General features: G+C 44.4%; 2 protein-coding genes across 2 annotated transcripts in view; one reads left to right on the forward strand and one right to left on the reverse strand.

Moving 5' to 3' along the window:
- Window positions 1-4,481, reverse strand: part of AVEN (apoptosis and caspase activation inhibitor) — a 163,251-nt gene extending 158,770 nt beyond the window's left edge. Inside the window, exon 1 of the mRNA XM_023620678.1 lies at window positions 3,894-4,481. Coding sequence (XP_023476446.1) covers window positions 3,894-4,466 — 573 coding nt within the window. The 5' untranslated portion in view covers window positions 4,467-4,481. The remainder of the gene's footprint in view (window positions 1-3,893) is intronic.
- CHRM5 (cholinergic receptor muscarinic 5) overlaps window positions 1-12,843 on the forward strand; it is an 86,652-nt gene that overhangs the window by 64,922 nt on the left and 8,887 nt on the right. The gene's annotated exons all lie outside the window — the stretch shown is intronic.

The raw sequence follows: 12,843 nt of genomic DNA on the forward strand, positions 1-12,843 counted from the left end.
ATTTGGCATCGTTTCTTCTTCCCAGTTCACATTAAGCTCGAACATCAAAGTCAGAGATTCCCCTTTTATAAGTGAAATACAGTCATGCACCACATAACGGTGGGGATACGTTCTGAGAAACGAGTCGTTGGGCGGTTTCGTCATCTTGCGAACATCATAGAGCACACTTACACAGACCTAGATGGTGTAGCCTCCTACACATCCAGGCCATATGGTACTAACCTTATGGGACCACTGTCATACATGCAGTCCGTTGTTGACTTAAATATCATTATGCGGCACATGACTGTAGGAGCAACGAAAACGTCAAAGGCATCTAGTATTAACTATTACTCAGGCAAAGGATTTATATTACTGTTTGCAAAGCAAAAGTTTGGTCAGAAAAAAATGCTTCCAACTCCTACTCTCCTTAAAGCAGCTAGAAACAGCTGTCATCTTTCACTGGACGTAAGTAATTAAAAAATGAATAAGAGCAGCTTCTAACATATAAACATGGAGCAAGAAAGCAAAGATCCACTGACACCCACAGTCACTGAAGATGGTCCCTGTATCACCTTAGAACGTTATAATCATATCGAGTCATCAGGAAAACAGGAATATGAAAAGGGTCGCTCAGTCCTCCACACATCCCCTTTTCAAATCTCAAAGTCCCTCCCAGAGGCAGTTTAGGGTAGTAGTTAAAACAACCGGTTCTGGGGCCGAAATGCCTGGGGTGGTCCAGGCTCTGCAATGTGGCGGTTGAGTGATACTGGAGAAATTGTTTAACCTCACCTAACTGCGAGTTATTTAACTGTGCTTCCATTTTCTCCTTTCATACTCAGTGCTCAATAAATGTGAGCTACTATATTTATTACAGGGAGGAAAAAATAATAACTCCGAGGACTGCAAATAGGCCTTGACTTCCTTTCTGCTAATAGTTCATCAAAAAGATAAATATAATACTAAACAAATTTTAACATTTGAGTTTTTTTAAGTTAATCATTGTATTAGGTACAATATCATAATTAGCCTTCTGATACGTTCACCCAAACTCCGTAGGCTTGGGGTTCACAGCATCTACAGAGGGAACGACTCGAGAGCAAGAGACTAGCAGATGCAAGGATTTCAACTAAGCTACCTTGAGCATTGCCTCAAAGTTACCTTCAGTATTACCTACCTCGAAGTTGTTTTGCTTAGTTTTCTTTTGTCTTATTTCCCATATATAAGGCACATATATGTAGTGCTCTAAAGTAGAAAGCAAGCAGCCCTGGCGGTCCAGTGGTTAAGATTCAGAGCTCTCACAGCCTCGGCCTGGTCTCACGGCCTGGGCTCAATTCCTGGTCAGGGAACCATACAGCCCACCTGTCAGTTGTTATACCATGGTGGCTACTTGTTACTGTGATGCTGAAAGCTTTGCCACCAGTATTTCAAATACCAGTAGGGTCATCCATGGTGGACAGGTTTCAGCGGAGCTTCCAGACTAAGACTAGGAAGAAGGACCTGGCCACCCACTTCTGAAAAAAACTGGCCACGAAAACCCTATAAATAGCAACAGTGCATTATCTGATATAGCGCCAGAAGGTGAGAGGATGGCGCAAAAATACCGGGCAGGGTTCTGCTCTGCTGTACACAGGGTCTCTAGGGGTCAGAATCGACTCAACGGCACCACTAACAAAAAGCAGAAAGCAAAGGGCATAAACAGTATTAAACTCTGGGGTTAGCCAACCGGTCCTTACACAGGTAAGGCTCTGCTGTGAATTTTTTTCTTTCTAATCATTTCAATTAATCTCCATTTGGGGCACAAATGAGCTATATGAGATATGAGAACAAGGAGGCCTCAGGCAGGGCAATCAATCCTGTCCCATTTAATCTCTAGGCACCGAGAATGGTATTCTCATAAACCTAAATATAAACAGTACTTCAGAATCTGAAAAGCAGAAGGGACCTTAGGGGTCACCAACTCAAACCAAAACGAAGGAATAATCTTTCCAAAATCTCTTCGTCCAGCTTTGCCTGAAAATATGATGTAGCGGTAACAGTGGTAAAAGCTAAAAGCAGTGGTGGCTGCAACTGTCATTTATGCCCCAAGCCCTGTGCCAAGCATTGACATACACTGACACATTGAATCATTAAACTGTGAAGTGAGAAAATCCTAAAAGAAAATGTAAGACGGAATTTTTAAGACCACTCCAAAAAAGGATAAAAGCCTAACATTTTAATAGAATGGGTTATAAATGGGGGCATAAGTCAAAAAAATATATGGTTCATTCTCTAAATGATATAGCATCATTTTACTTAATTTACTTCAAGATGAGTAAAACAGAAGCACCTTCACTCACTCAGTTCAACGGGTTAAAGACACTTCTTATTAGGCCTGTGTGCCAGACACTTTAATAAGTACCAAAGGGACCATTACTACAAGTACTGTTAAAACACCATCCCTGCAGCCAAGAGCGTCTACTTTGTTCTCAGCAAAGCAGTGACTGGTTGACAGAAACATGAGAGATAAAACATAGAGGAGTCAAGGGCAGCTTGGTGGAAATCCCAGCTCTGCCACCAGCTATGACAGCTTAGGCAAGTCAGTGAACCTGTACAAATGAAGATTTTATATATACAAAATAAAATTGTTTACACAACTTTCAGTTTCTTAAAAAATAAGTTGTCATAAAATGCTAAAGTTTTTTTACATATACATGAAATAATGTTATAAAGACAAAACGTGATACATCATGTGCACTAGACAGACTTGAGTCTTCTTCATTTCCTGGTAAGCTCGCCCTAAGAATTTCTTCATACCTCACTCAAATTTGACTTATTATCTACCTTAATCCTAACAGGGTTAAATATGTCACACTTAGTTTTAAGTTTTATAACTTTTTCCAACTCCATTTCTGTACACAACTACTATCTTTAGGGACGTCTGACCTACTACACCCTTATGATATTACAAATATTTCAGTAATAGGAAATTTTGCCTCAATCGGAAAATATAATAACTTTTTAATCTATGTGCCTGAGAATTCAAAATATAAAGACAGTTTTTAAGTTTTGTACCACAAATGTTAAAATAACAGCAGAATGGCTCATAAAGACAGTAATCTAACCCCTTGAGCTGGGATACCAGTAGAGTTAGAGTTCGCCCCATATCACTGCCTGCTCGGAGCTGTAAGAAATTTCCTTCTATGAATGTGGGAAGCAGACCGATCATACTGCTATTAAAATTCAGACCTGCCTGCTGAAACATTTACACACTGAAAATGCAGGAAGACGAAGGCTAGTGATCCTCGATTCCTACACATATACAATAAAAGAAAACTACGCTATTTTAAAAAAAGAACTGTGCATCTGATGCTGTCCCCAAATACTAGAGTCCGTCAGGGGCATTCTTTCAATAAACATTTATTCTGCGCCTACTGTGTACCACGCACTGCACAGGCAGTGAACAAAACAGACCAAAAAAGCCTTTCCCTTCTAAGAACAGGGATGACTCCCCGTTTTAGAAGGCTGCCCAAGTCTTAGCACCTGGAGACCGAGCGATGGGCGCGCCCCAACGCCACCAGAGTTAATCACGCTGACATCCACCCGAACCCAACAGCCCCCTAGCCTTGCAGCCCGGACACTCAGCCTCACCCCGGGTCCTTAACCATAACGGGCCCAGGATCCCCAGGCCAGGCTGGGGAAGCCCGCAGACCACGCCCTCCCAGGCACCGCCGCGGGGAGGCGGCCAGGGGCGCACCCTCGCACGCGCCACGTGCACACCCGGCGCGCGCCCCCGCCGCCCGTCCCGCGCAGGCGCCGCCGCCCGGCTCGCGCGCGCCCCGCACGCCTCTCTTGGCTCTGACTCGCGGCCCGGACGCCACAAGCCCCGGTTCCGCGCGCCCGCGGCCCCGACCCCACCAGCCGTCGCCTCTTACCGGCAAGCTGGTCCAGGCGCCCCGGCCTCCCGGCTCCCGGCGGCCGCCTCGCGGCGCGCCTCCTCCTCGGCCCCCGCGGCCGCCGCGGAAGCCCCGGCCGCGGCCCCGGCGACCGCCTCCGTCCCCGCCGCCGCCGCCTCTCGCCACGGCCCCGGCGGCCCCCGCCCGCTCGCGGTCGCGATCTCCGCCCGGCCGGCCGCGACCGGGCCGGCGTCCGCGGCCGCCCCGAGCTCCTCGCTCCACCTGCATGTGGCCGCCGCCGGCGGTGCTGAGCGCGCGGGAGCCGGGCCGCCGCGGAGACGCCCTGGCCCCACCGGAAACGGGCCGCACGGAGGAGCGGCGCGGGGTGCGGGGCGCCGGGGCCGGCAGGTGGGGCCGGAACCGGGCGCGCGGAGGTGGGGGTGCCGAGCAGAGGCCCGGCCCGTGCGAGCTGCAAGGGGGGCGGCGGGCGGCGAGTGAAAGGACGCGCTGTGGGACATAAACAGCTTGTATGCTAGGAACTCGTTTTTGTTGAAAAGAAAAGAAATCGAAATATGGGTGTATTTGCACAAGAAAATGTCCAAAAAAGTACATACCAAAACGTTAGCAGTGGTTCACTGTGTGGTGAGACTTCTAGTGAGTTAATTTTTCTGTTTTTTCTGTTTAATCTCCTGATTTTCAAGAATGAATATGTATAATTATTCAAATTATACTAAATTTGGGATTCAGGAGGAGGTATGGAGGAACAGGCGGGTGGATCCCTGGTGAGAGATGTGGACTGCAGCCAGCCACGGGACGTAGGGACAACACTGCAGAGCGGGTGAGGCATAGAAGGGGCTCCGAGGTCCTCAAGAGAATTTTTGTAGAAGTGGCTACTTTTAGCTCAACCTTAGCACAGGAGCGTTTACTTCTAAGAGCCCTGTGGTAGGTGCAACTGTCATCCTTGTTTTGCAAGAGGAAACACCCTAGAGAAGTTCAACAGCGCGCTTTATGTGACACAGCTAGGTAGTGGGAACGGGCATTCTAACTCAGGCAGGCTCGCTGCAGTCTAGTGTGTGTTGCTTATTTTATTTAGTAGAAAGTTTTTGAGACTCATCCACGTTTTACGATTTAATACTCTGTTCCTTTTTGTTGCGAAATAGTAGTCCATTTTCTAATCCAGTCTATTCTTTTAACCCAGGGGAAGAAGGGCAATTGGTTATACCCATACTCGAGAGCTCTATTTAACTTTGTGTTGCGGAAACCACATGAAAATAATAAAAACAAGGGCTAAAATGTCCATCATCCAGTCAGTGTAGCAAAACAAGTGTTTTGTTCCTTCCCAGTCCTTTCTGGACCCTAAAAAATCATATATAGTTAGCTCTATTCATTGCTTCTCATTGTCTACTCTGTGGCAGGCACAGTGCTTGGTCCTGAAGATTAAAGAGAAAAAAAAAAAGCCACTGTCCCTGCCCTCAAGTAGCTCACTTCTTACAAGGAAGAAAACCCTGTGAACAGATTATTACACTCGTGTGCTGAGTGCAGTGAGGTCCCAGGTGAAGACCCAAAGGAAGAAATGTTAAACTGCCTAAAAGAGTGGCCCAGGGCTTCATGAGAAATAGGCCCTGGAGGCAACACTTGATGGTGGAGCAGGAGTTTGCCTGGTTGATAAGTAGGAGTAGGGCGCTTTCTAGGCAGAGGGAGTCACTGAAGGATGGTAAACCGGAGAGAAATACAATCTTAAACGTAGTAACGGCACGCTTCTAAGAACTTCCCATGTAGCGCTGCCTTAACTTCCCAGCAGCCCTGTGAGGAGTACTGGTGTTGTCCCTGTTTTACAGCTGAGGGATCTAAGACGGGGAGGTTAGGTAACTCCCAGCGTCACACAGCAGTAAGTCATGGAATGATTGGAACCCAGGGCAACTGGCTCCAGAGTCTGTGCTGTTAACCACTACCCTCAGAAAGTCATTCTGTGGAGGAGAATTAGACTAGTAGGTAGAGCCGAAGGAAACTACTGGAATAGTCCAAGCCACAAATAATTAGGGCCTGAATTAAGTCGAGAGCCAAGGAGGCAGATGATGGGACAGATAGGAGGTGGGAGAATGGACAGGACTTTGTGTCCAGTTGTAAGTGGGGGGTCAGGGGTGAGAAGTTGGGGGTGATGCCCAGATTTCCAGCTTGAGTGACCAGGTAGTTAATGATGCCATTAGTCAGGAGAGGGAACACAGGTGGGGGAGGAGATGGCAAGGAAGGTTGTCAGGATAGTAGTATTTTTTAACGTTGTAGTCTGTATTTTTCTGTGTTACTTCGTTGTGTTAATAGTTAACATTTTGTTAGACACTGTTATTTCCAACATAGTACATCCATTTTCTTTCTTTTCCTTCTCTATTCTTCAGACTTTCTCCCATTTTTTTTTATTCCTTCATACCTAATTTCGCCACCCCCTTTTTTTCTTTGTCTCTACTTGTGAACTTAAGACACTTAGGGGCACTCAGGATTAAGTCATTCATCCCCATGCTAAACTCTCAAATTCAATAATCCCACCCCTAGAGAAACACTAAACAGCAAGATGGGAATAGTAACAAAAATTTTATCCTTTCCTCTGCACACAGTAAAGGAACTAACAGGAGATGCAGACAGATGTGAGAGGCCTTTTTGACAACCTGGGACCCCATCCCCCGTGTGGCCAGGAACGGTATATTATCTCTTCCTAATTCTAAACATAAAGTTGGTAGCTTGAAATGGGCCGTGGTGGGAATTTTTACACCACATAAACTGGCAAATTTCTGCAAATCAGGGCTTTGTTGGGGAGGAGAGCAGAAACACGTTGTTAAATATTTCCCAGCACACCACCCATTTGGGCTCTCATCCAGATGAACATCCACGTATTAATCTCGTACCAGACAATAGCACAAATCAGTTTCTCAACTTTGGCACATTTAGGGCTGGGTTGTTTTTTGTGGTGGTGACTTGTCCTGCGCCTTGATGTTTCACAGCCATCCCGTTCTCTACCCACTAGCATCCCTCTCCACCCCCCGCACACCTGTTGTGATACCAAAAAAACATCTCCAGACATTGCCAAATGTTCCCTGAGGGGCAAAATCATCCTGGATGAGAACCGCTAGCGCAAATTGATTTAACTCTGTAACTCTCCCTGAGGAAGCCTCCAAAATTTGAGGTTGAAAACATAGTGGGTTTCAGGTTAAGCCATCTTCATTAGGACACCTTCACTATGTTTGATACTTTCACTTAATACTCAATTTACAACTCAGTAACACTACTGAAAGGTACTATTATGCTTGTTTTACAGATAGACTTCCTTGTGGTTAGTGAGAGCTAACATTCACTTAACATGAACTTTGTGACTGGCACTGTTCTTAAACACTACACATACTAACTCATTTATTCTTCATAATATTCCTATGAGATAAATCCTATTACTATTCCTAGTTTACAGATAAGAAAACTGAGTCACAAAGGAGATAAATAATCTGCTCAAGCTAGTAAGTGACAGAACTGGGATTCATACACGCACAGTCTGGTTTCAGAATCTGTGCCCTTAAGTCTATGCTGCAGATGCCATCAGAAGTTCAGGGACTGCATTACTATTCCTTCCCACATCTATTAATTCAAGGTTTTTTTTTTCCAGTTCAACCGGGAGTATTTAGGATATGGAGAATTCTGAGGTCCCCTGCTAATAGGTCCTGATTGAAGGATACCTCTAGCTGAGGTTCTTCCCTTTTTTTTTTTTTGCTGAGGAATATTTGCCCTGAGCTAACATCTGTTGCCAATCTTCCTCTTTTTTTCTTTTTTTAAATATGTGAGCCACCACCACAGCATGGACACTGACAAATGATGTAGGTCCATGCCCAGGGACCAAACTCATGCCACCAAAGCAGAGCACACCAAACTTAACCACTAGGCCACTGGGCCTGGCCCTAGCTTAGGTTCTTTTAACCAGGATGTCAAGTATGCTTTCCTCATTTGATTCTGATCAGCATGGAAAAAGTATGTCACAAGGGATGAAAATGTCACATAAGTACCTCCTGCATTGCAAGAAACCAGAGACCTTTTGATTTGATAAATAACAAAGGAAAGGAGGATTTTCTGGTATTGCTTTTACTTGATAGTCCTGATTTTAAACATATGCCATTGCATGAATAAGAAATTCAGTTTTTCCCTTAGGTAGTATTCATGAGACATCAAAAACAAAGTGCTGAATTACAGAGGTAGCTCCTTAAGAAAACAAACTGCCCTTTTTGCATATTTTTAAATATATATAACCTAATTTTTTTTTTAAAGGAAGCCAATTCCTTAAGGCAATAGTTCTCAAAATGTGGACCAGAGCACAGCATCACCTGGGAACTCGTTAGAAATGCAAATTCTCAGGCCTCACCCCAGGATCAGAAACTGTGGGGACGCGGCCCAGCAATGAGTGGTTTAACAAACCCCCCATCAGGTGATTCTGATGCACGCTGGAGTCTGAGAATCACTGTGTCATTGGAGCCTTCAAACATCACAGGAAAACCTCATAATTCCTAGTCCAAGACCGTGGATCTTAGAAGCTCTCACTGTTTGATGAAAGAGGATGTTATGATAGGACTTAAAAAAAAAGCACTGTCTCCTTGCAAATATAATTTTCACGGAACAAATGTTTCTTCCTGATTCTTCTCTTCATAGGCAGGCAGATTTTCTACAATTTAGTTGATTTCTGATGCTTAGTATGTGAACAGCACAAACCAGAAGACACTGATAAGATCTCTTGAAAAGATGGTTATTTATTTACTGTGTTTTGAACAGCTGCAACCACTCTTGAAGGGTGCCCTCCGGCTGCAGTGGGAGGGACTTTAGCAGGAGCTATCCTTTCTGGCCAGAATCCCCAGCCTGTAACCTGGTGGCAATGAGGGCAAGTGAACCGCCTGTCAGGTCACAATGGTGCTTTGGCCACTAGAGCTGGAGTCGGGGGCAGAGACCTCCCCAAAGTGAGCAGAGCAAACTCCTAACATACAGAATTCACAACTTGATCCTTTCTCCTCTCTCCCTCCACCCTCACTCTCAGCTGCTGCCCTTCTTTCTATTTCTCAGAGAAATCGAAGCAATCAGAAAAGAATTTCCACCACTGCCATTACTACTACTCGCAGCCTACCTACATCTGTACCCATATACACTGCCTCCTCTCCTGTTACTACAGCGAGGTCTCTGCTCCAGTGTGAGGCCAATGGCTGTATTATTGTACTAGGTCCCATCCCCGCTCACCTACCTGACGACATCTCTCCAGCAACTGCCCTCACTCTCCTACACGTCAGTTGTTACTTTCTAACGGATCATTCATATTAGCATACAAACATGCTATATTTCCGCCTTTAGTTTTTAAACAACTCTTGGCCCCACATCCTAATCCAGTTTCTGCCCCATTTCTCTACTCCCTTTTATAGCAGAACTCCTCAGAGGAGTCATCTGTAGCACTGTCTGCAATTCTCCTCCCATTTACTCTTTAATCCACTCCACAAGGCTTTCGTGCCTACCACTTCACCAAAATGACTGAGCTCTCTGTCACTGTGCTCTCCATGTAACTAAATCCAATAGTCGGGTCTCACGCCTAATCTTTCGTCTTATCAGCCTCATTTGGTACAGTTGGTCACTCCTTCCTCCTTGAAACATTGTCTTGCTGTTGCTTCCAGAACAACACACTATCCTTGGGGATTCAAAGACGACTATATAATCCGTACCTTTAAGTCTGCTGAGAAGACTTGGACAATACAGGCAGGAGCTTCTGGACTTCCAGATTCTCACATAATCTGTTTGTGGCTGTACTTCCCAGACTTTTTCATGTCATGGCACACATAGAAAATGATAATATGTGCCCAGTATTCTGGGATAACAAGACAGGACAGATCGCAGCAGAAGGCGACCCACTTAGGCCACTCCAAGGCCTGAGGGGGACACAGTGCATGCACTCAATGGCTCCAGTTTCTGCCTTCATGTCAAGCAATCCCACTGCTGTTTTCCTGTCCTACAATGAAAATTCAATCGTTTGATGTCCTTGTATTAGACTTCTCTGTCACATAAATGTAGTGTAAAGCCTCGACTTAATTCTTATATCCTCTTTTTCTTAGAACTCTACAAGATTAACTCCTTCAGTTCAAGGACTATTGTAAATCTCTTTTACATGCCCCACAGCATCTAGCACAGTGGTGGACACAGAACATATTTTTTAAAAACATGTCACATTAAAATTCCATTCCAGATATTATTGCTTCAGTGACATTGAGAAGGCATTTCTTCATCACCATATATCTTTGGACAGCATTCTATCCTAGCAATCAAAAGAGGTTAGATAGACCTCTCTTTAAAATAGAAACCAAAAAGGCAGGTCCAGAACCTCCCTTACTCACACGTTCAGTCACTGGAAGTTCTTCCCGATATCTAACCAGATGTTCCCATGTGTGTTTAAGCTTACTTTCTCCTGATTTATCCTTGAAAAGGAAGGTGGGGGAGGGAGAGCAGCTCATGAATACTCTCCATAACAACATGAGCTGGTTATGATGATGTCCTCATATCACTGGATTGTAGATGCTATTAAAGTTTTCCACTGTGGTTGCTATAGAAACAGTGAAGAGTGGTTCAGGCATAAAGCTTCTCAGAGAAAAGGTATTTCAGAAAAGCAAGGTCTAAGCTTATCTTATGCAAAGTCTCCGAAGTCATCAAGGCCCCTGCACAAGGAAAGGAATTCATTTAGTACACAGTGTTACCTTTTCTGGCTTTTATGTTGTTTTGCTTTATTTGTAATTTATTGACAACAAAGAAGCAAGAAACAATCTGCCAAAGTTGGGAACAAGGAGAACTTTATTACTCTGGGATTCTTTGTCTTCTGTTCAGTGGTGGAAAATAAACCAGGGATGACAATTTCCTCACTGTTGATGGTGGCACAATAGAAATAAACACACTCTTGACACTGTGAGGAAAAATGGGAAGTTTTATTTTATTTATTTAAAATTTTGTCTAAAGGTATGGTTTTTGGTGAGGAAGAGTGGCCCTGCACTAACATCTGTTGCCAATCTTCCTCTTTTTTTTTCCCCTCCCCAAAGCCCCAGAATGTAGTTGTATATCCTAGTTGTAAGTCATTCTAGTTCTTCTCTGTGGGATGCCACCACAGCATGGCTTGATGAGCAGTGCATAGGTCCACATCCAGCATCCAAACCAGCAAGCCCCAGGCCTCGGAAGTGGAGCACATGAACTTAAACACTCAGCCACAGGGCCCACGCCAAATGGGAACTTTTAAAATTTGAGTAACCAAATAAGAATGCAGAAGAATTCTCACCCCCCAATAACCACTCCATTTCATTTGTCTTTGCAATCCAAAAAAAAAACCCAGTGAGTTACCCCTCCCCCATAAACACAATCTTTTACTCAAAAATCTTTTAATGATTCAAAAAGTTTATTGTGGAAGACCATCATGCCTGAAACTCAATTTTCACACTCAACTATCATGCACAAAAAGAAGTCAATCCTCCAGTCATCGAACCTACCTCATATCCCAAATACCTTTGTCTCTGGAAAGATCTGTCCATTCCCACCAGCTTAGAATCAGGAAAACTCATTCTCTCAAAAATAAGCCAAGAAAAAAATGGAAAGAATAAGGGAAGGAAAGCTGGAAAGGAAATATGTATTAATTTCAAACAGGAGAAATAAAAAGAACTCAAATGTCCTTGAAAGGTAGAAGGAGATCCAAATGTTACTGCACATTTCAGTTGGAAAACCCTGTTTTCAACAGCACCTTTTCAAGAAGTTGAGAAATTATCCTTAGCCTTGCTATTTAAAGCACGGTTCACAGATCAGCAGCACAGAGCACTCAGGAGCCTTTGAGAAACGTGGAATCGCAATCCCATCCTTCCGCAGTTTAACGAGATCCACCAGGTAGTTCATAAGCATGTTACATTTTGAGGAGCACTGATTCTAGTCCTGGGGGTTTTTTTGTTTCTAACCTGTTCCCAGGTGGTGCCAATACTGCCCGTCTATCAACTGCACCTTGAGTAGCCAAGATCGAGAGAGGTCACTGATTTCCACCCTGGCTGCACGTGAGGCTCACCTGGGGGATTTCAGAACGGCATGATGCCCTGGGCTCTCCCACAGACACTCGGAGTTAGCAGGTCTGCGGTGGGGTCCAGACTTTAGTATTTTTCAAAAACTCCTGGATGATTCTAATGAGCCTCCTGTGATGAGATCCACTTTCCTAGACTACCCTTCATTTTATAATTAAAACCCCAGACTGACGTTAGAATAGCACTTGGTGGTTTCCCTACATTATCTCATTTGGGAGTCCTCAAAACAACTCTCTAGGGGAAGTGGAGCAGATACTGTTATACCCATTTAACGGATGAGAAAACTGAGGGCTCGAAATTAGCTGAGAGCTGCTTTCACTACACTAACTTCCAGAGCAGCTAACTGGTATTTCCCCAGCTCAAAATAGTGGAAAGTCGAGGGCTGAAATTCAGACAATGTCAAATGTTTTCATTGTGAGTCTATAAGAAAAGCCTGAGCATTTTAAAGGATGAATCATCAATTCCAATCTCTTAATTTTATATGTAGGGGAACTGAGGCCCAGAGATTTGTCTCAAACCACAAGATTTTAGCTGAAATGAGAACTGCGATCTCCATACTCCTAGTTCAGTACGTTTCCTACTAACCCGCATTTCTCAAGCGCAGCCTCTGGATTCCACAGGATGCTAACAGATGTTCCTCTGAAAAAGCTTAGATATGCTAAGACACCTCTGGGTTAAACCAAATTAAATAGTGTCCTTGACCTCAGGACCTCTCAGCCTTCCCTGGGCTCACGTGTCTTCTGAAACTCTGAGAGCTTTGTACAATATATGAAATTTTCTCAATTTATTTGACTATAGAAGCACTTCTTTCGATCAAGTATCTTGAAGCAGTCCTGGTCTAATGAGCAGACTTTCAGGAAGACTGTTGCCCTTGGCTCTCTTCAAGGTTA

This window comes from Equus caballus, chromosome 1, assembly GCF_041296265.1.
Source record: "Equus caballus isolate H_3958 breed thoroughbred chromosome 1, TB-T2T, whole genome shotgun sequence".
In the NCBI taxonomy this organism is placed as follows: Eukaryota; Metazoa; Chordata; class Mammalia; order Perissodactyla; family Equidae; genus Equus; species Equus caballus.